The sequence below is a fragment of the Ascaphus truei genome, chromosome 12 (assembly GCF_040206685.1).
Source record: "Ascaphus truei isolate aAscTru1 chromosome 12, aAscTru1.hap1, whole genome shotgun sequence".
Taxonomy (NCBI): Eukaryota; Metazoa; Chordata; class Amphibia; order Anura; family Ascaphidae; genus Ascaphus; species Ascaphus truei.
The window spans coordinates 22,382,396-22,408,173 of NC_134494.1; the positions used below are offsets into that span (position 1 = coordinate 22,382,396).

The window sequence follows — 25,778 nt, forward strand, 5'->3', positions numbered from 1 at the left end:
ATTAAATAAGGCGTCTTCCAGCCCATTCAAGTGTATGATATTTAAGGTATCTTTAAAGCACAGGGTACCACTGTGTACATGTCACTTGTCATACTGTCCCCCGGGATAGGTATTGCGTGCATCCTGTGTCTCTGGCGCCCTCATGTGGCTGCTCCTTGTGGTGTCACCCTATGCCTCACTCTATGTGGTTGTTATTATTAGTAATCCCGCTCCCATTAATCTTGAAGAAAGTCCAAACAGGAAAAGATTTAAAGATCAAACAGTTTATATTGGAGCAGAGAGCGCGGTGCCAGGAGCTGCACACGCTAAGCCCACGGGGTCCGGCGGGGGTGGTTAAATGGAAAACAAAGCTCATACAGAGAGAGGGGGATTATGGCATCATAGGACCCAAGAGGGGGCTCTGTCATTCCCAGTGTGGAGTTCAAGGGGTGAGGAGAGACGAGGGGGAGACGTTGAGCTGGGACTGACCCCAAAACTGTGAGTAACCTTAATAAATTCACCCTGCACACATGAATTCCTCCTACCTCTCATGTACCTCTCCCTACCTTCTAATACACCGACATTGGGGACATATACCTCTAACCTCCTCCTAATACAGAGAAATCAGGGCGGGACACCTCCCACCTCCTCATAATACACAGAAATCAGGGACTCACGTATCACCCCTCCTAATACAGAGAAATCAGGGGGTGGGGGGTACCTCTCACCTCCTCATAATACACAGAAATCAGGGACACACGTCTCACCCCTCCTAATACAGAGAAATCAGGGGGTGGGGGTACCTCTCACCTCCTCATAATACACAGAAATCAGGGACACACGTCTCACCCCTCCTAATACAGAGAAATCAGGGGGTGGGGGTACCTCTCACCTCCTCATAATACACAGAAATCAGGGACACACGTCTCACCCCTCCTAATACAGAGAAATCAGGGGGTGGGGGTACCTCTCACCTCCTCATAATACACAGAAATCAGGGACACACGTCTCACTCCTGCTAATACGCAGACATTGGGGACACATACGTCTCACCTGCTCCTAATACAGAGAAATCAGGGGCACATACCTCTCAGCTCCTCCTTATACACAAACATCAGGCACAAATACCTCTCACCTCTTCCTAATACAGAGAAATCAGGGACACATACCTCTCACCTCCTTATAATACAGAGAAATAAGGGGGACACACATCTCATGCTTATAATACACAGACATTGGGGACATATACCTCTAGGCTCCTCCTAATACAGAGAAATCATGGATACATACCTCTCACCCCTCTGAAAACACAGACATTGGGGACACATACCTCTCACCCCTCCTAATACAGACATTGGGGACATATACCTCTCACCGCCTAATACAGACACATCAGGCACACATACTTCTCACCTCTTCCTAATACTGAGAAATCAGGGACATCATAGGGGTGGAGTGCGGGCAAGTGATAATTTAATAAGCAGTGAGCCCCCCATATTAAAGACTGATACAAGAAAACCTCTTAAGACTAAACTCCAAGGCAGGAGAAAGGCAGGAGCAGATAAACAGGAGAACATCCAAAACAATAGCACAGACTGACAACCACTTTAGGTGCATGCTTGATAAAGCTCCATGCGGGCGTGAAACGCGTTGGAGGAACTTTGTGCCGACTTTTAATGGCTAATCAATAAGTGTATACTTTTTAACATTAATTTTGCACCCTGGCCCTCTCGGTTCTTTCTGCTATGCACTGTTTTTCTCTTTTTTTTCTTAAATTGCTAATGCAAACGCCTGGCAGATACAATTGAGGAGCGTGAGACAATAGCCAGAGACGAGCAATATGATATGATTGGCATTAGTGAAACATGGTGAGATATAACTCATGTCTGGGCAGTTCATTTAGAAGGTTATTCCCTTTTAAAGAGAGATCGGGCAAATAGAAGAGGTGGTGGAGTATGTTTATATGTTAAGCCATACTTGTGAGATTGAGGAAGCCAAAATACCTTTACAAATAGAGAAGGCAGCAAAACGCGGTCATGTTTTAATTATGCAGATAAGAGAGAGAAATGGCAGAGCACAACCGGAATCATCCGAACAAGAAATGAGGAGGAAAGTGCGTTATCCATAAAAAAAAATAATAGTCATGGAGGGAAAAAGGGCAAGGCATTACCCTACCAACATGTTTCGTGCTACACAGAGCACTTTATCAAGGCATTATTATGCCTTGATAAAGTGCTCTGTGTAGCACGAAACATGTAACATGTAATGCCTTGCCCTTTTTCCCTCCATTACTATTACATTTTTTTATGGATAACGCACTTTCCTCCTCATTTCTTGTTCGGATGATTCCGGTTGTGCTCTGCCATTTCTCTCTTCTATCTGCATCCATCTCCAAGGACGGAGGCGCACCCAGAGGTCTGGTGGGATCAACGTGGACGCTGCAGCAGACTCGTGAGTTTTCTTGCTTGCTACATGGTCATATTATTCCACAAAAGGATTAGGGTACTATTCATTGGGGTGATCATTAGCTTTTGGGTTCCTGGACAATTTGAGAGCCATCTATGGTGGTTTAGCAACTAGGATACCACACCCAGTACCCCCCTCCAATCAAGAATATATCCCAGACCTCATATAAGATTCATTATCTTCATAACATTATCATTATAGGTGTATACAGTTCTTAGCACCACGCATTATACCTCTATGTTTTAATTATGGTTGATTTTAATTATCCGGGCCACAACTGGACTGTTGAAATTACCAGTACAACTAAGGGAAGGGTTTTGGGGTGTGCTAAAGTACAATTACATAACCCAAGTTATTGAGAAACCAACCAGGAAAGAGGCATTACTGGAAATAGTAACGTAATAAATAATATATTAATAATAATATAAAATAATCAAACAATTTAGAAATAATAACACATTCTTTTGAGGGAACATTTGGGAATCAGTGATCATAACATGGTCTTGTTTGAAATAATTGATTAAAAACTGTATTATATGGGATCAACAAAGACTTACTTTTAGAAAGGAAGATTTTAGTCAACTAAGGAGAAAAATACAGGGAATAAATTGAGAAAATGTTTTTGAAAGAAAAAATATGCAATATAAATGGGTAATCATTAAAACATTAATAGATGAGTACATTTATCAGTGTTAGGGTTCTCAGGTGTTCTGTATTGAACCGGACTGTCCTGTATTTTGAACACTTAGAGGTAATACTGGACATATATGTGTATGGTATTACCTCTCTGGACATAGTGACCTGGTCGGCTTGGGGGTCCGCAAGATTTTCCCTGAGCAGGGTGAGAGCAGGGTTACTGCGAGTGGGATAGGCAGCTTCTTCCATCCTGATTGGCTGCATTAGCCAGCAGCAGCCAATCAGGAGAAGGTGTCAAGAGCCCTGGGGGTGGGGCCAAGGCGAGGAGGAAACAGCATGGAGCGGTGAGAGGTGTGGGTGTGTTTCTCGAGCACGTCACACCTTTCACCATTGTGTCCTGTATTTTTGGAGAAGCCATCTGGTAACCCTAATCAGTGTATACCCTTGGGTAATAAATAGTAAAGGAATACATCTAAACCAATGTGGGTAAATAAGCAGGTACGGGAAGAAATGGAGCGGAAGAGGCATTTAAGGCAGAGATGCAACTACCATAGGTGCAGCTGGTTCAACTGCACCCGACTTTTAGGCGCCCAACCGCCCACACTACCACCCGCCGGAACAGCATTGCGGCATTTCTACAGGGCCCACTCTCTCTTCCCTCCCCCGTGGGCTCTACCTGTGCAGCGGGGTGGGTCTTACTCCGAAGCGGAGGGATCCCACCCAGGCGGTCCTAACACAGAAGTTAGGCCCCACCAGAAGTCAGCCCCAACTTCCGCAATTGTCACCTGGGTGGGCTCCTTCCGCCTCCGCCGCAGGCCCCGCTGCACAGGTAGGGCCCCTGGGGAGTGGAGGAAGGGAAGAGATGGGGGGACTTTTTTTCCCTTCACGGGGGGGCCCACCGATGAGTGGTTCCACCCCTAAGTCAATGGGAATTTTGTCCAGAACAGCTGATTCGATGTATGTATGAGTTTGCTCCTTAGATTATTGAAGTCAGAAGGGACAGACGCTTCATATAACAATGATAAGGAATGCTACCAAAGTTGCAAAAGGGCAATCAAGTTAACTAAAAAAAATCTTGCAATGGAAAGAAAAATCAACCCTAAAAGTCCAGGTATATTAATAACGCAAAGGTAAGAAAAGAGAATATAGGACCCTTTATAGTGTGAGATGGGCAGGCAAATTGTTAGGTACAAGGGGAAGGCAGAGATATTAAACACATTCATTGACTTTGTATATACCAAGGAGGATAAATAAACCTGGCGCCTATGCTGACTCAATGATATAAATCCCACAAAACTGATATAAAAAATAAATATACAACCATATATACCTATGCTAGTTAGAAAATAGTAACAACCACAATATATCACATAACTACACAAACAGCTAAACTTCGTAGAAGCCTCAAAGATAAAACAGGTGATAAATAACTGAATAAAAAACACAGCTGAAGAGAACACTGTTGCTCTGCGCTGGAGCTGTCTTTAGAGTATCTTGCACTGTGTGATGTTGGCCCTCTGGCTGCCGCCTGCCGAAGGGACTCCACACCCCCTGAAAGAGTGACAAGAGAAAAAAAGGCAGAAAAGGTGTACTAAGAGACTAATGCTTGTTTAATTATAACCCTTAAGGCAGTGATTCCCAACCAGGGTTCTGTGGAACCCTGGGGCTCCTTGAAGCAGTCTCAGGGGTTCCTCTTATGGACCACAGACCCCCCCCACCGCCCCCGAGGGTGGTGGTTTTTGGTATATATTTTGTAGTGTGGATTGAGTGAGAGTGGGGTAATTGATGGAAGGTAGGGGCGAGTGAGAAAAGAGAGGGGGGCAGGAGGGAGTGAGTGAGGAAAAGAGAGAGTAAAAGTGAGACGCAAGGGATAAATACATGCGAGGCGGGAGGGGGGGGGGGGTTAGTGAGAAATACATGGGTAAAGGGTGGGAAATAGAGGTGGCTCATGAGGTGTGAAATGTTGTCACTGACCCCTGTCGAACCTAATATGTGTCAGCCAGATAGGGGTTCCCCGAGATTTTTTGAAATACTTCAAGGGTTCCTCCAAACAAAAAAGGTTGGGAATCACTGGCTTAAGGTATAACATATACGGTAAAATACAAAAGATAACAATTCATAAATAAATAAACACAACAGACAATAAAGTGAAGCTAATAATAATAAATGAACTAAACTAAGCTAACAATTGCCCTTTTAACACGTACGGTGGGAAGCCGGGGAGCTCCAGTGTCAGCTACATACAATGGGACAGTGTAACATATGGGTCCAGACCAAATCCACTCACTTGCAATGCGGAGACACCCTCACGGACGCCAACTCAAAAATCTGCAGATCCACAGAGCAGCTTCACGTGACCGCTACGCGTTTCGCACGTAGTGCTTCGTCAGGAGATCGACACCGGTTCCAGCATTTATTCAGTTATTTATCACCTTTTTTATCTTTGAGGCTTCTACGAAGTTTAGCTGTTTGTGTAGTGTGATATATTGTGGTTGTTATTCTTTACTAACAAGCATAGGTATTTTGCTAAACTGCATTGCACTATGTATGTTTTTCATGTACATGGTAACATAACAATACCATCATCATTGGATTTTCCAAGGACCCTGTGCTCAGCATCATTATACGGTTGTATATTTATTTTTATATTTCAATTTTGTGGGATTTGTATAATTGAATCCACATAGGCGCCAGGTTTATTTGTTCTCTATGTTATCTCCCTGACCAGGTGGTCGGTGTTTAATTTGGCAGCCGCCCCCTATTTACATATGTGTGAATAGTTAGGGATTTCATTTACATCTCTCTATTTAACATTTTTTCTTTTTTGATATTGCTTTGGTTTTAGCGCTACCTTATCTTTTCTCATCTTATACCATTATTACAACAAGAGAAAGCCACCATCTCAACATTAACTAATATTTGGTTAACACAGGAAAAAGTACATAGGCGGCTTTGTAAAATGAAGGATTCTTATGGAGTTAAGTTCAGTAATAGCCAAACAGTTATATTTATTATTCAAGGACTCCATTTCCACAGGCTCAGTACCACCAGATTGACGTAAAGCAGGCATGGTGGCCTATATTTAAAAAGGGAGCTAGATCACAACCAGGGAATTACAGACCTGTAAGCCTGACTTCAATAATGGGGAAGTTACCTGAAGGTTTAGTACGGGATAATATTCAGGAATACCTTTTGGACAACCAAATTATTAGTAACAGTCAGCATGGATTTCTCAAGGATAGATCATGCCAAACTAATCTTTTTAGTTTCTTTGATGAGGTAAGTAGCAATGTAGCCCTGGGTAGTGCAGTTGATGTGGTCTACTTAGATTTTGCAAAGGATTTTCATACGGTGTCAGGCAGCCAGAGCCGCCCACAGAAATCTCAGGAAAAATAAAGGGAGCACCCCCCCCCCCCCCTCCCCTGTTGATCCTCCCTCCCCATGGTACACTGAGAGTCAGAGAGGGGGTTGGGGGGAGAAGGTATGGCGGGGAAGGAATTCTTATGTACCTGGTTGTGGGGAGTTATGTACATGGGGGGGAGATAATTTTGTGCCCTGGGGGAGGTAATTATGTGAAGAACTTGGCTAGACTGGCATCATGGGCAGGTAAGTGGTGTAGCTACCACCCGGGGGCCCCAGCTTGGGGGGGGGGGCAAAGGGAGTCAGGATCCTCCCCTCCCAACTTGTGATGTCCCCCCCAAGCGGTTACAGAGGCCCCGCGCTCTTCCCCACAGCAGTGAAAGTGATTGCCGGGGGAGAGAGAGGGGCCTCTCTAAAAGAGCAGCCCTCCTCCATCAAAGTGGCAGCCCTCCTCCATCAAAGTGGCAGCGTGATGCCATGACAACGCGCTGACATGTGACCCAGCGACGTCATGACTCCGGGTACCATATGACATACTCTGTGTAAATAGTACCAAAAGGAAGGGTACTACAATACATGTGTGTATATTAGAGGTGTTTGTTGTAGAAAACCCCATAAAATGATAATAGTGCGATATAAAAGAGTATATAAAGTGTAGGAATGTGAGAAACCTAAGATGATCTGCCCAAAGTGGTCAATACAGATCAAAAACAATGATTAAACTATATACCTGGATCCCGTAAGAAAACCCTTATAGTATGGGGTCAATAAATATGTTGGTATAATGCTTAACTTGTGCTCGTTATCATTATACCAGTACCAACATATTTATTGACCACACACTATAAGAGTATATTTCAGATGTCTGAGTAGAAGTTTGGGTATATACATGTAGACACGCTATTGGAAGCATTTATGACAGGTCTAACATATTATATGAGCCCTACATTGTATTGTATGTCTTTATTTATATAGCGCCATTAATGTACAGAGCGCTTCACAGTAGTAATACACGTGGTAATCAAATAAATAACAGATAATATAAATAATAGAGAATAAGTGCTTCAGACATAAAAGTAACATTAAGGAAGAGGAGTCCCTGCCCCGAGGAGCTTACAGTCTAATCTACATTCTATCCACTATTCCACTCCACTACGGGGATTTTATTATATATGTGTACATAGTTACTATCACATTGTTACTTTATTCCTGGATGTAATCCCAGGACATACTTGAAAACGAGAGGTAACTCTCAATGTATTACTTCCTGGTAAAATATTTTATAAATAAATAAATAAATAATCAAATGTATTGTTTTATTTTAACTACTGATCCTGATGTCAATTCGACAGACAAACTATCTGCTGGACCATTGTTGTCCTGTATATCTATGCAATTACATTGAGCTCAACTTTTTGAAGGATCTTTTTGGTCCTACTTGGATCAGTACTGGGTATATTATATGTACCTCCTATGCACCTTTGTTTTTGTACTTATACAATTTAATTATAAGAGGACTATATCCATGGCCAGCGGTCTGACCAATCTTGTTCTAGACAATAAACTAAGCAATAGTGCTGAATGCCAGGCAGCAGCTGGAAAGGCTAATAGGATATTATCATCCTTAAAATGGGGTATGGATGGGAGGGAAGAACGCATCATTTTGCCACTGTATACGTTTGTAGGAGCACACCTTGAATATGGAGTACAGTATTAGGCCCTGCTCCTTAAAAAAAATACGTTATTGAGCTGAAAAGGGTAGAAAGAAAAAGAAGTTACCAAATTAAAAAGGGTCTGGAAGGTCTGACTTATGAGGAAAGGCTATACATATTAAGTTGTGTTTATATGCGAAATGAGGTATCTAAGAGGCGATATATACAAATATATTCAAGGTCACTACAAGGAATTTCGAGGGAACTATTCATCCCAAGGGCAGTACAAAGGACACGGGGTCATCCCTTGAGATTGGAGGAAAGGAGATCTCACCAGCAACAAAGGAAAGGACTCTTCACAGTAAGGGCAGTTACAATTTACAACCGGCGGAGACTGTGATGGCAGATACAGAAGATATCTTTAAGAAAAGATTACACATCTCTTTAGAAAGGGAAGGTATTCGGGGATATAGCAAGTACATTAAATATAGGAAGGATGTTGATCCAGGGGCACATCTGATTTCTATTACTGGAGTCAGGAAGGAGTTTATATTGTTTCCCTGGGGGTTTTTTTTTTGTCTTCCTCTGGATTAAGTGGACAAACAGCAAAAGGATGAGTATCTCAGTCAGCTAAATTTAAGGAGAACTCAATGGACATATGTCTTTATTCAACCTAATCTACCATGTAGCTAAGTAACATATATCTCACCCCATCCTAATACCCAGATATTAGGGACACATACCTCTCACCCCCACCTACTACACAGACATTAAGGACACATACCTTTTACCTCCTCCTAATACACAGAGGTCAGGGACACTTACCTCTCACCTCCTAACCAGGGACACATACCTCTCACTCACTACTAATAGACAGACATAAGGGACACATACCTCTCACTCACTACTAATAGACAGACATAAGGGACACATACCTCTCACTCACTACTAATAGACAGACATAAGGGACACATACCTCTCACTCACTACTAATAGACAGACATAAGGGACACATACCTCTCACCCACTACTAATAGACAGACATAAGGGACACATACCTCTCACTCACTACTAATAGACAGACATAAGGGACACATACCTCTCACTCACTACTAATAGACAGACATAAGGGACACATACCTCTCACTCACTACTAATAGACAGACATAAGGGACACATACCTCTCACTCACTACTAATAGACAGACATAAGGGACACATACCTCTCACTCACTACTAATAGACAGACATAAGGGACACATACCTCTCACTCACTACTAATAGACAGACATAAGGGACACATACCTCTCACTCACTACTAATAGACAGACATAAGGGACACATACCTCTCGCCTCCTCCTAATACATAAGTATCACATACCTCTCATGCTCTCTTTGTCCCTATGTCCAAGCGGTGACTGATCCTATACACACGTGTGCCCATGACGGTGACATACAGTAACCGTGTGGCGGATGCCAGGCTGGGCACCTTCTCCCGGTTGCTCCTGCGTTGGCGTGGCAGCATCTACAAACTGTTATACCAGGAATTCCTCATCTTCATCGGCTTGTACTTCATCATCAGCGCAACTTACAGGTACCTGTCTGACCACACAGTGACACAACATACCACACCGTAACACAACATACCACAGTGGCACAACATACCACACAGTGACACAACATACCACACCGTAACACAACATACCACACCGTAACACAACATACCACACAGTGACACAACATACCACACAGTGACACAACATACCACACTGTAACACAACATACCACAGTGACACAACATACCACACAGTGACACAACATACCACACAGTGACACAACATACCACACCGTAACACAACATACCACAGTGACACAACATACCACACAGTGACACAACATACCACACAGTGACACAACATACCACACAGTGACACAACATACCACACAGTGATACAACATACCACACAGTGACACAACATACCACACAGAGGCACAACATACCACACAGTGATACAACATACCACACAGTGACACAACATACCACACAGTGATACAACATACCACACAGTGACACAACATACCACACAGTGACACAACATACCACACAGTCACAAAACATACCACACAGTGACAAAACATACCACACAGTAACACAACATACCACACAGTGACACAACATACCACACAGAGGCACAACATACCACACAGTGACACAACATACCACACAGTGACAAAACATACCACACAGTGACAAAACATACCACACAGTGACAAAACATATCACAGTGACACAACATACCACACAGTGACACAACATACCACACGGTGACACAGTGACACAGTACTATACGCCCCTCCCCAGTACAATGGGAATGTACAATCAGTATCATATTTCCCTTTTTTAATGTCAAATAAATATGTAATTATAAATGCAGAATTCTTATTCCTGCTAATGCACAATATTACATTTTTTAAGTTAATTGGGGGGAGGTGGGGTTTGGCTACGGTGCCTAATACCCTTGCACCTGCCCTGTGCGCAGCTACATACCACACATCACACTGACACACAGCTACATACCACACAGCACACTGACACACAGCTACCTACCACACAGCTACCTACCACACAGCACACTGACACACAGCTACCTACCACACAGCACACTGACACACAGCTACATACCACACAGCTATCTACCACACAGCACACTGACACACAGCTACATACCACACAGCTATCTACCACACAGCACACTGCACACTGACACACAGCTACATACCACACAGCACACTGACACACAGCTACCTACCACACAGCTACCTACCACACAGCACACTGACACACAGCTACCTACCACACAGCACACTGACACACAGCTACATACCACACAGCTATCTACCACACAGCACACTGACACACAGCTACATACCACACAGCTATCTACCACACAGCACACTGACACACAGCTACATACCACACAGCTACCTACCACACAGCACACTGACACACAGCTACATACCACACAGCACACTGACACACAGCTATCTACCACACAGCACACTGACACACAGCTACATACCACACAGCACACTGACACACAGCTACATACCACACAGCTATCTACCACACCGCACACTGACACACAGCTACATACCACACAGCTATCTACCACACAGCACACTGACACACAGCTACATACCACACAGCTATCTACCACACAGCACACTGACACACAGCTACATACCACACAGCTACCTACCACACAGCACACTGACACACAGCTACATACCACACAGCACACTGACACACAGCTATCTACCACACAGCACACTGACTCACAGCTACATACCACACAGCTATCTACCACACAGCACACTGACACACAGCTACATACCACACAGCTATCTACCACACAGCACACTGACACACAGCTACATACCACACAGCTATCTACCACACAGCACACTGACACACAGCTACATACCACACAGCTACCTACCACACAGCACACTGACACACAGCTACATACCACACAGCACACTGACACACAGCTACATACCACACAGCACACTGACACACAGCTACCTACCACACAGCACACTGACACACAGCTACCTACCACACAGCACACTGACACACAGCTACCTACCACACAGCACACTGACACACAGCTACATACCACACAGCTATCTACCACACAGCACACTGACACACAGCTACATACCACACAGCTATCTACCACACAGCACACTGACACACAGCTACATACCACACAGCTACCTACCACACAGCACACTGACACACAGCTACATACCACACAGCACACTGACACACAGCTATCTACCACACAGCACACTGACACACAGCTACATACCACAGCACACTGACACACAGCTACATACCACACAGCTATCTACCACACAGCACACTGACACACAGCTACATACCACACAGCTATCTACCACACAGCACACTGACACACAGCTACATACCACACAGCTATCTACCACACAGCACACTGACACACAGCTACATACCACACAGCTACCTACCACACAGCACACTGACACACAGCTACATACCACACAGCACACTGACACACAGCTATCTACCACACAGCACACTGACTCACAGCTACATACCACACAGCTATCTACCACACAGCACACTGACACACAGCTACATACCACACAGCTACCTACCACACAGCACACTGACACACAGCTACATACCACACAGCACACTGACACACAGCTATCTACCACACAGCACACTGACACACAGCTACATACCACACGGCACACTGGCACACAGCTACATACCACACAGCACACAGCACACTGGCACACAGCTACATACCACACAGCACACAGCACACTGGCACACACCTACATACCACACAGCACACAGCACACTGGCACACAGCTACATACCACACAGCACACTGGCACACACCTACATACCACACAGCACACTGGCAAACACCTACATACCACACGGCACACTGACACACAGCTACCTACCACACAGCTATCTACCACACAGCACACTGACACACAGCTACATGCCACACAGCTATCTACCACACAGCACACTGACACACAGCTACATACCACACAGCACACTGACACACAGCTACATACCACACAGCTATCTACCACACAGCACACTGGCACACAGCTACATACCACACGGCTATCTACCACACAGCACACTGACACACAGCTACATACCACACAGCACACTGGCACACAGCTACATACCACACGGCACACTGACACACAGCACACTGACACACAGCTATCTACCACACAGCACACTGACACACAGCTACATACCACACAGCACACTGACACACAGCTACATACCACACAGCTATCTACCACACAGCACACTGACACACAGCTACATACCACACAGCTATCTACCACACAGCACACTGACACACAGCTACATACCACACAGCTATCTACCACACAGCACACTGACACACAGCTACATACCACACAGATACCTACCACACAGCACACTGGCACACAGCTACATACCACACAGCACACTGACACACAGCTACATACCACACAGCACACTGACACACAGCTACATACCACACAGCACACTGACACACAGCTACATACCACACAGCACACAGACACACAGCTACATACCACACAGCACACAGCACACTGACACACAGCTACATACCACAGAGCACACTGACACACAGCTACATACCACACGGCACACTGACACACAGCTACATACCACACAGCTATCTACCACACAGCACACTGGCACACAGCTACATACCACACAGCTATCTACCACACAGCACACTGGCACACAGCTACATACCACACAGCACACTGGCACACAGCTACATACCACACAGCACACTGACACACAGCTACATACCACACAGCACACTGACACACAGCTACATACCACACAGCACACAGCACACTGACACACAGCTACATACCACACAGCACACAGCACACTGACACACAGCTACATACCACACAGCACACAGCACACTGACACACAGCTACATACCACAGAGCACACTGACACACAGCTACATACCACACGGCACACTGGCACACAGCTACATACCACACAGCACACAGCACACTGACACACAGCTACATACCACACAGCACACAGCACACTGACACACAGCTACATACCACAGAGCACACTGACACACAGCTACATACCACAGAGCACACTGGCACACAGCTACATACCACAGAGCACACTGACACACAGCTACCTACCACACAGCACACTGGCACACAGCTACATACCACACGGCACACTGGCACACAGCTACATACCACACAGCACACAGCACACTGACACACAGCTATATACCACACAGCACACTGACACACAGCTACATACCACACGGCACACTGGCACACAGCTACATACCACACAGCACACTGACACACAGCTACATACCACACAGCTATCTACCACACAGCACACTGACACACAGCTACATACCACACAGCTATCTACCACACAGCACACTGACACACAGCTACATACCACACAGCTATCTACCACACAGCACACTGACACACAGCTACATACCACACAGATACCTACCACACAGCACACTGGCACACAGCTACATACCACACAGCACACTGACACACAGCTACATACCACACAGCACACTGACACACAGCTACATACCACACAGCACACTGACACACAGCTACATACCACACAGCACACAGACACACAGCTACATACCACACAGCACACAGCACACTGACACACAGCTACATACCACAGAGCACACTGACACACAGCTACATACCACACGGCACACTGACACACAGCTACATACCACACAGCTATCTACCACACAGCACACTGGCACACAGCTACATACCACACAGCTACATACCACACAGCACACTGGCACACAGCTACATACCACACAGCACACTGGCACACAGCTACCTACCACACAGCACACTGACACACAGCTACATACCACACAGCACACTGACACACAGCTACCTACCACACAGCACACTGACACACAGCTACCTACCACAGAGCACACTGACACACAGCTACCTACCACACATCTACCTACCACACAGCACACTGACACACAGCTACCTACCACACAGCTACCTACCACACAGCACACTGACACACAGCACACTGACACACAGCTACCTACCACACAGCACACTGACACACAGCTATCTACCACACAGCACACTGACACACAGCTACATACCACAGAGCACACTGGCACACAGCTACATACCACAGAGCACACTGACACACAGCTACCTACCACACAGCACACTGGCACACAGCTACATACCACACGGCACACTGGCACACAGCTACATACCACACAGCACACAGCACACTGACACACAGCTATATACCACACAGCACACTGACACACAGCTACATACCACACGGCACACTGGCACACAGCTACATACCACACAGCACACTGACACACAGCTACATACCACACAGCTATCTACCACACAGCACACTGACACACAGCTACATACCACACAGCTATCTACCACACAGCACACTGACACACAGCTACATACCACACAGCTATCTACCACACAGCACACTGACACACAGCTACATACCACACAGATACCTACCACACAGCACACTGGCACACAGCTACATACCACACAGCACACTGACACACAGCTACATACCACACAGCACACTGACACACAGCTACATACCACACAGCACACTGACACACAGCTACATACCACACAGCACACAGACACACAGCTACATACCACACAGCACACAGCACACTGACACACAGCTACATACCACAGAGCACACTGACACACAGCTACATACCACACGGCACACTGACACACAGCTACATACCACACAGCTATCTACCACACAGCACACTGGCACACAGCTACATACCACACAGCTACATACCACACAGCACACTGGCACACAGCTACATACCACACAGCACACTGGCACACAGCTACATACCACACAGCACACTGACACACAGCTACCTACCACACAGCACACTGACACACAGCTACATACCACACAGCACACTGACACACAGCTACCTACCACACAGCACACTGACACACAGCTACCTACCACAGAGCACACTGACACACAGCTACCTACCACACATCTACCTACCACACAGCACACTGACACACAGCTACCTACCACACAGCTACCTACCACACAGCACACTGACACACAGCACACTGACACACAGCTACCTACCACACAGCACACTGACACACAGCTATCTACCACACAGCACACTGACACACACACAGCTACCTACTGTATGTCAGTAACCCCCTCTGTGCACACCCCCTGTATGTCAGTGACCACTCTCTGTTTGTGCTGCAGGCTTCTCCTCAGTGAGCAGCAGAGGACTTACTTTGAGAAGCTGGTGTTGTATTGTAACAACTACGCAGAGCTGATCCCTGTGTCATTCGTACTGGGTATGGGGTGGGCAGGGGGAGGGAAGACAGACATATACTTGTACATGCATGTACTCTTATTTAAAGACTTGTGTATAGATACCTACATGTAACTAACAAGCAGACTAACTCAGATACACACACACACACTGATCCACAGAGCAGACTAACTCAGATACATACACACACACACACACACACACTGATACACAGAGCAGACCGACTCAGATACACACACTGATACACAGAGCAGACTAACTCAGATACACACACACACACTGATACACAGAGCAGACTAACTCAGTCACACACACACTGATACAACAGAGCAGACCGACTCAGATACACACACACACACACACACACACTGATACACAGAGCAGACTAACTCAGACACACACACACACTGATACACAGAGCAGGCCGACTCAAATATTTATTTTTATTTATTTATAAAAAGGTGTTATCAGGAAGTAATACATTGAGAGTTACCTCTCGTTTTCATGGGCAGTGGATATTCACAGTTGAGTGCAAATAGCCGCACAGCTATTCACAGTTGAGTGCAAATAGTCGCAACTGTGAATAGCCGTGCGGCTATTTGCACTCAACTGTGAATATCCACTGCCGTTTTCATATATGTCCTGGGCATATTATATATGAGATATTGTGATACACACCCTGATACACACAGAGCACACACACACAGAGCAGACAGACTCATATACGCTGATACACACAGAGCACACTGACACAGACACACACACACACACACAGAGCAGACAGACTCATATACGCTGATACACACAGAGCACACTGACACAGACACACACACGCAGAGCAAACAGACTCATATACGCTGATACACACAGAGCACACTGACACAGACACACACACGCAGAGCAAACAGACTCATATACGCTAATAAACAGAGCATAATGACATGGATACATACACACAGAGCAGACTGACTCAGATACACACACACACTGATACACAGAGCAGACTGGCTCAGAGACACACACACATACACTGATACACATAGAGCAGACTGACTCAGATACTCACATAAATACACTGATACACTCAGAGCAGTTTGACTCAGATACACACACACAAATACACTGATACACTCAGCGCAGACTGACTCAGATACACACATACACTGTTACGCACAGACTGGTCTGACACAGATACACACACACACACACACACTGATACACACAGAGCTGACTGACTTAGAAAGACACATACAGTACATGCACTGATAGACACAGCACAGACTGACTCAGATACACACACACTGTTACACACAGAGCAGACTGACTCAGATACACACACACTGTTACACACAGAGCAGACTGACTCAGATATACACACACTGTTACACACAGATCAGTCTGACTCAGATATACACACACTGTTACACACAGATCAGTCTGACTCAGATATACACACACTGTTACACACAGATCAGTCTGACTCAGATACAAACACACACGCCGGGGGGTCCGGTGGCTGCGGGATGGGTGGTGGGCCGGTGGCTGTGAAAGGGCGGGCAGTGGCTGCAAAGAGGGGGGCCTGGTGGCTGCTGCGTGAAGCCGGTGGCTGCTACGGGGTGGGGGGGGGCGGTGGCTGCTACGGGGATGGCCAGTGCTGCGGGGGGCTGGTGGCTGCGAAGGGGGGGGGGCGTTGCCTACTAAAGCGGGGGCATAGCTGCGATAGGGCCGGTGGCTGTTACGGGGGGGGGCGGTGGCTGCTACGGGGAGGGCCAGTGCTGCGGGGGGCTGGTGGCTGTGAAGGGGGGGGCGTTGCCTACTAAAGGGGGGGCATAGCTGCGGGAGGGCCGGTGGCTGTGACGGAGGTGCCGTTGCTACGGGGAGTGGGGGGGGGGGGGGGACGGTAGGCCGGTGGCTGCAGGATGGCTTGAGGGGGGGGGGAGATGACAGATGGCAGTAGGTCACAGCCGTTGCCATCGCCCCCAGCTCTCCCCCGCTGCAGGCTTCTCCTGCAGTCTGTCCCATGAGGTGTCTGATGCTGACACGCGCCAGAAGCGTAGCACAGCTGACTTCCGGTGCTGACATCAGAGAGACCTGCCACCGCGTTTTGTTATGACATGGCCACGCAGGGGGCCCGGGCGGCTGGGCCCCCTGACTTACCGGGCCCGGGGCGCCAACCCCGGCAGACCCACCCTGTTGGTGGCCCTGCACACATACACTTATACACACAGAGCAGTCTGACTCACATACAGGACAAGGGAATATATCCAAGTCAGGGGTGTGTATTTTTTGTGGTGGTTATATAGGCGGGTATCTTATAAAGGAAGGGCATGAGGCCATCAGACAGGAGAGGTATTATATACAGGGGCTATGCCATCAGGGGTTTATTGCCCCCAGAGGGAGATATATCCCAGTGGGAGAGGGTAGGTACATATAGGTTAGGGGAGTAATTACAGTCAGATTACATCCTCCCCTCCCCCCTTAGGTTTCTACGTGACTCTGGTGGTCTCTCGCTGGTGGGGACAGTACGAGAGTGTGCCCTGGCCGGACCGCCTCATGTGCCTGGTGTCTAGTAACGTGCATGGCGCGGACGAGCGCGGGAGGCTGCTGCGGAGGACGCTCATGCGTTATGCTAACCTGTCCGGGGTGCTGATCCTACGCTCCGTCAGCACCGCCGCCTACAAGAGGTTCCCCACCCTGCAGCATGTCGTGACCGCCGGTCAGTGGAGGGGGCAGGAGCCAGGGGTATGAAAGAGGGGCTAGATGACAGAGGTAACAATGGGGGTGGGAGGGGGGCAGGAGACAATAAGGGGGCATGTGTCAGTGGTAACAATTATTGAGCAGGGGCCAGGGGTAACTTGTGTGAGACCAAGACTGCTGCACAACCCAGAACTGTCACCCTCACCCATCTTTTTCTGTGCCACCTGTCTCTGCCCGCACGTCTCATGAAACCTCCTTTCTCTGCCCGCAGTTTTAGCCTGCAGGTCTCATACCACCTTCATTCTGTGCCACCAGGGTGCTAGTGCCCCCTATCTCTGACTGCAGGTTTAATGCCACCTCCTCTCTGTGCCAGCAGGGTGTTAATGCCGCCTATCTCGGCCCACAAGGTGTTAGTGTCCCCTATCTCTGCTCGCAGGTTTCATGACGCCCGCAGAGCGCCTGAAGTTTGACAGCCTGGTTTCTTCCCACAATAAGTACTGGGTCCCGTGTGTCTGGTTTGCGAATCTGGCAGTGACTGCTCGGAGCGAGGGACGAATCCGTGACAATGTGGTGCTACAGCTCATCCTCAAAGTGAGCAGCGACGGAAGAAAGGAGATAGGAGTGTGTGCGCGCCACCGAAGGGGGCGGGATCCTATGGGGAGAGTGCGTGCCACGGAACAGTCCACGGGGGGAAAATGTGTGTCATGGAACGGTCCATGGGGGAGAATGTGTGAGACAGGATAGTGTGCCACAGAAGGGGTCACGGGGAGTTTGTATATATGAATGCCACAGCAGAAAGCACTGGACAGTGTATGTATGTGCCACTATAGATAACGTGGTGCTGCCCATCATCGGTAATGTGAGGGGCCACAGGGAGACTCAATATAATGCGTATGTACATAGTGTTCAGGTGGCATATGTGACCTCAATGAATATTGTGGCGACTCTTCACGTTGCTGACAACTGCGACATCAAGTAATGGTGGCACGTCTCACACTCAGCGTAACGTGACGTTTGTGGCATCTGACTTGAGTGTGGTGTTAGATCATGAAGTGGGTGTCATCTTTGGTGTTTATAACAGTGTCACCTCTCCTTTGTGTCAGGAGTTGAATGCTCTACGCACACAGTGTGGAAAACTGTACGGCTACGACTGGATAAGCATCCCGCTGGTGTACACCCAGGTGAGATACCATATACTGATGGGGTATTGTATGGTCTGCTGGTGTATCTATGCTGCAGTACCTAACAACATCTACACTTTCCCCATCCCTCATCCTACATCTTTCTCTCTCCCCTCCAATCCCCCCCCCTTCTATTTCTATACCCTCTTTCCCCACTCTTTGTTCCTTCCCCCCATGTCTTCCCCCCTATCCTCTTTCTGCCTCCCTTCTCCCCAAACTCTCTCTCACCTTACCCCCACTCCCTTCCGTTCTCCCCTCTCCCTGCAGGTGGTCACTGTGGCTGTCTACAGCTTTTTCTTGGCCTGCCTTATCGGCCGTCAGTTCCTAGACCCTCGGAAGGAATACCACGGGCACGAACTGGACCTGTACGTGCCGGTCTTCACCCTTCTGCAATTCTTCTTCTACGCCGGATGGTTAAAGGTATGGGAGGGGTGGGGGGTCAGTGTCCCTCTCACTCCCCGCACAGGTCGTTGGCGAGGAAGCTCAGGCCCGTGTGCATGTTTCTCTGCAGGTAGCCGAGCAGCTAATTAACCCTTTCGGACAAGATGATGATGACTTTGAGACCAATTGGTTAATCGACAGGAACCTTCAGGTAAAAGAGGGCATTTGGGGGACAACCTACTCTCCTTGTAGCCTTTTGATTTTTAGATGTCTGTCGATATTCCTGGCATGCTAGAATGATAATCATACTGATGTGGGGGGTTGCTACTCTCCCTGAGAATTTGGGGCGTCTCCCTTCTCTCCCAGTGTCCCTGCTCTTGCAGATTTGTGGGGTGTTTTTCTGATATTGGTGGTGATTTTAGGAATCCCCTCCTCTCCCAGGTCTCCCTGCTCGCTGTGGATGAGATGCACCAGGATCTGCCCCCCCTAGAAAAGGATCTATACTGGAACGATTTGGACCCCCAGCCCCCATACACTGCGTCCACTGCAGAGAGCCGTAGGCCGTCCTTCCTGGGCTCTGCCTTTGACATCAGGTAAGGGTGGAGACTCTACGTTGGGACCTCATCCATTATGAACCCTGAACAGATCCATCATGCTCTGACAGCAGGAAGGGGTTAGAACAGGGGTAGGCTGACCCCCAGCTTCTGCCCCTTTCCCTCACTATCCTGCCGGTGGCTGCGGGGGGCCGGCACTAGTCGGGCCTCTTGTTGCCGCTGGCCCGATGTCTCCCCAGCTGCAGGCCTACCTCTCTCCTGTACTGTCCCACACCGGGCTCTCATGACGGTGAGCGCCGGAAGTACGTGTTGCAGCATCTGGCGTGAGCCGACGCCACAGAGTCCGGCGTGGGACAGTACGGAAGAGAGGCAGACCAGCAGCTGGGGAGACATCGGGCCCGGCGGCAACAAGAGGCCCGATCAGGCCGGCCCTACCGCAGCCACTGGCAGGATAGTGAGGAAGAGAAACAGCAGTTGGGGGTCGGCAACCTGCAGAGGGTCCCCCCCCCCGCCCCACAGCCACCAGCAGGAAAGTGAGGGAGAGGCCCAATGTAAGTGTGTATGTGTGTGTGTATTTGGGGGGGGCGGTCGTGTAGGTGGGGGCTTTTTGGAGGGGGGCGGGGGGGGGGATTGGGAATTTGTAAATAACTGTTTTGCACAGAAAAACAATGAAAAAAAACTAAAGAGACTTATTATTGTGAGATGCATTTTATTCCCCCACATATGTTGTTGTATGTTAATGCTTATACAGTAAATACCTATTAGCGTGTGTACAGTATATGTATGTGTGTGTGGGGGTGTAATATTCATGCATGTGTTGTATTTTAATGCTTATACAGTAAATACCTATTAGCGTGTGTACAGTATATGTATGTGTGTGTGTGGGGGTGTAATATTCATGCATGTGTTGTATGTTAATGCTTATACAGTAAATACCTATTAGCGTGTGTACAGTATATGTATGTGTTTGCGGGCGTGTAATATTCATGCATGTGTTGTATGTTAATGCTTATACAGTAAATACCTATTAGCGTGTGTACAGTATATGTATGTGTTTGCGGGAGTGTAATATTCATGCATGTGTTGTATGTTAATGCTTATACAGTAAATACCTATTAGCGTGTGTACAGTATATTTATGTGTGTGTGTGGGGGTGTAATATTCATGCATGTGTTGTATGTTTATGCTTATACAGTAAATACCTATTAGCGTGTGTACAGTATATGTATGTGTTCGCGGGGGTGTAGTATTCATGCATGTGTTGTATGTTAATGCTTATACAGTAAATACCTATTAGCGTGTGTACAGTATATGTATGTGTTCGCGGGGTGTAGTATTCATGCATGTGTTGTGGCTCTCGGAATATTTTGGAGAAAGACATTTTTTATAAAAGGGCTCTTCTTCCTTGAGAGGTTGCAGACCCCTGGGTTAGAATGTACACTATCCATTACCTCAACAACACAGCGACACTGTATAATGCCCCCGAGTATCTTCTGTACAAATCCAGCCACTGATAATGAACATGCTGCACTGTATAATGATGCTGAGTATCTCTACAGATTTCCAGCTCTTATAATAAACATGCTTCATGGTGTAATGAAACGGAGTATCTCTATATGCTTTCACACTCGATAATGAACATGCTGCACAGTATAATGAGGCTGAGTATCTCCATAGACTAGTATGAGGTCAGTGATTATCATGGTATTCTTATCAAACGCCACTTACATAGCACTGTCCAATTTGACCATACAATGTACTAAATGATATCACAGTGATGTCATACTAGTACCATAGTGAATAATTATATATGTCTATAGGGCCATGAACACAGCGTTGTCTAGTCTATGTGTACAATGCAGTGAGTGATGTCACATCCCTTCCCCCCCGCAGCCTGCAGAAAGAAGACCTGGAATTCCAGCCTCTGGAGCAGATCAATGAAAACGAGGAGGCCAATCACTCCACCCCACTCCTGGGACCCCTCGGACGCTTCCTGGGGGTTCACTGCCCAAGCCCTCCACGCTCTACCTCACGCCTGAGCCTACTGATGAGGAGGAGGAATAGAGGCTCTCCCGGACTCCCTCACTGCATTCACCGGGACGTCGGTAACTACAGAGGCGGGGAAGCACTGCGAGACCTCAACGTCTTCATGTCCACCCCCTACTACGAGAGGCCAGGGTTCTACAGCGCCCCCCAGACTCCACTCAATGGGATTCCTGCTGTCTGTCCCGCACGCTTTTCCGTCCATGGGACCCCAACTCTCTGCCCCCCACGCTGGCCGAGGAAGAAAACACTAGCGGGCGAGACGGCGGAAGAATCGCCAACCCTATCTCTTGGACCCAAGGATTGCTTTGTGTGGCCCACTGAGAGTGCAGAGGAGGGGATTGTGGGTAATAGTGATGGGGTCTCGGGATGCACAAGTGCCACCACCCTGCACCCTGAGCGACCTTCAGATGTGCAGAGTCCTGTGCAGTTCCCCAGGAGGGGTGGCAAACACCAGCGTGTCTCTGCGTTACTCCTGGGGAACCTGGCACTGGCGTCACCCGATGCCCTGCACACCCCCGGGCAAAGGACCCCTCGCCCCATCTTCTCATTCTCCCCCATCACCTCCCCAGTCCTGCAGCGGGCATGTCACGCATCCCCCGCTCTCCAGCGGCAGGCCGAGGGCGGAACCAAGGAGCAGCAGGGTACTCAGTGCCCGTCCCCCAAAGACTCTGGGATCAGCCTAGCCGACGGCGACTTTACAGAGCTAATGGAGGTGATAATGGAGGCCGGTGAGCCCCTCGAGAGAGCAGAGGGGAGGAGCGCTTGAGGAAGGAGAAGGCAGGAGAAGCGCACACCGCAAGAACATCTGAAAGCTTCCGATGCAGGAAGCGGCCAACTTTGATACATGTCTGAATGACATCATGAGGCTGAGAGGCTGAAGTAAGCGGAGATTCCGAACCAATCCACCCGACTTCTCATTCTCACTACTGCAGGTGAAGGAGACAGGTTTGTGCTGATCCAAGAAAAGTAGAAGATTGGGGGAAGACTTCATTTTACATCCATCTCTGACAAGTTGGCTCTTCAATGTCATAACCAGACATTAAATGTCACAAATTAAAGATGGCGGCCTCCTGTGAAGGGTGAAGCCAGACTTTACCCCCTTCACGTCCACGATGGTCATATTTCCCGAGCATCAAAGAATAAATCATTTGCGACATTGAGAGAACGTGTAGAAAATAAATCTATATTTTTATTTATTAATTGCGCTGTTCATGCTTGAGTTGCCCAACAGAGTGATCGGTGTTATATGATAAGTCTGCAATCACATTTTGTGAGTAATCCCATCCATAGCAGAGATGTGTTCATTTCCCCTTCAGGTGCTCTACCCCAGGGGTAGGCCACCTCCAGATCTCAAGGGTCCCCGATAGGCCAGGATATCCCTGCTTATCAGCGACCCTTGAGAACTGGAGTTATACTACCCCTGCTCTACCCGATAATGACCTTGCTTCCTATTTAAATACAAGTCCATCACCAGTAGCCCCTAATCTTACATAGATCAGGTTGGTGGAGGGTCCACCAAGTTCAACCGATGTTAAATGTTATTCTGCCATTCAACTCAGTCCTGCTACCCAAGCTAAACAGGTTCAGTCTCAATGGGGAAAAAAAATTCAACAGCTCATACCCACCCCTCCCAAGTCTCTGCTCCTCTTAATTGCACTTTTCATATGGCACCAGAATAGTAGGCCTATTCATGGCAGACACTACATGTATTTGTACAAGGACATTACTGTGTTAAAGCCTTTGTCCCTTATTTATAGCACCATTGGTACACCTGCGAGGGTTGGAAAGCTTGATGTCATCCATCGAGTTCCTGCATGTGGGTCCCATAGAAAGGGCATCACACGCAAGAACAAAATCTACAAGAGCTTTCAATCACAGTACATGTTTCTAGTAATCTCTTCAACCTGCTGAGGGGGGGGGAGATATTGCACCAAACAGCTTAAGTGATATTTGCCAACACTGAAGCAGTACATGGAATTTCAAGGCTGGTCCCCTGTATCCTTATATTGGGGGCCCCAAATAAAGATGGTATTTTGAAGAGAATCCCTGCTCAGCCATTAGTACAATCTTAAAGAGGGGCTCGGGGCTATGTAAACAGCAGAGCAAATTAGAATACAAGAGACCCGTTTAAGACCAATTACATTTTATTTTTTTAGACTAGAGTATAAATATATTTCAAATTGGGACAGAAAAGGTTAAGTTAACAAGAGCTGAGACCATAATACTAACGGGTATGTACGCTTCAAAATTATGTATTATAGTTGCAGCAAACCTTTAGCCTTTTTGTATGTATGCATGTATAATACAGTTACAAATTCATCTAATTATAGGGGTGTTTTTTTTTTTTTTACAGGGGGTCTTTTGTACCTTAGTTTGTCTGACCCAAATTAAGAGGCAGAAACCTCAATGTGCCACCCTGTATCGATGCATGGCACTTAACAATGCTTTTCCCATCTTGGCTGTTGTGAAGTCTCAGACTCCTAGAAGCTTGGACTTGTATTAAGGATAGCCTAGCAACAATACCAAGCAGTTTTTAATTCCCTTCCTATATTACCCTCAACCCCCTCCGTAGGCCAGTCTGTCCTAACTGCCACCCTTTTGTCTGCAAAAGGGGCATCTTCACATTTCCCAAGCCTCCTACTAGTTTGAGCAGTTAGGGATGAAGAGCCACATGTAGCAAGCAGTGCTACTCCATTATACACCTTCCATGACATGTTTGTTAATATGGCCATTCACAGGGGTTGACAGAATCTGTCATATAAGTAGCCCTTCTAAGTAAATGTTCCCAAAGTGTCTTAGGCCCCAGTACCTCCGCTGCATGCGAGACCGGTGG

General features: G+C 47.4%; 1 protein-coding gene across 2 annotated transcripts; it reads left to right on the top strand.

Annotated features, from left to right (window-relative positions):
* Window positions 1–225: 225 nt before the first annotated feature.
* BEST1 (bestrophin 1) lies at window positions 226–24,145 on the top strand. 2 transcript variants are annotated; one of them, XM_075566970.1, is made up of 10 exons: window positions 226–477; window positions 9,505–9,686; window positions 16,014–16,108; window positions 18,569–18,802; window positions 19,220–19,374; window positions 19,887–19,964; window positions 20,232–20,384; window positions 20,476–20,556; window positions 20,787–20,938; window positions 22,793–24,145. In XM_075566970.1, the coding sequence occupies exons 2-10, from the start codon at window positions 9,535–9,537 to the stop codon at window positions 23,709–23,711; spliced, it is 2,019 nt and encodes a 672-aa protein (XP_075423085.1). In that variant the 5' UTR covers window positions 226–477; window positions 9,505–9,534; the 3' UTR covers window positions 23,712–24,145. The 2 variants fall into 2 exon arrangements, with proteins under 2 accessions (XP_075423085.1, XP_075423087.1); XM_075566972.1 differs by lacking the exon at window positions 16,014–16,108 and having other exon boundaries at window positions 231–477.
* Window positions 24,146–25,778: the final 1,633 nt, after the last annotated feature.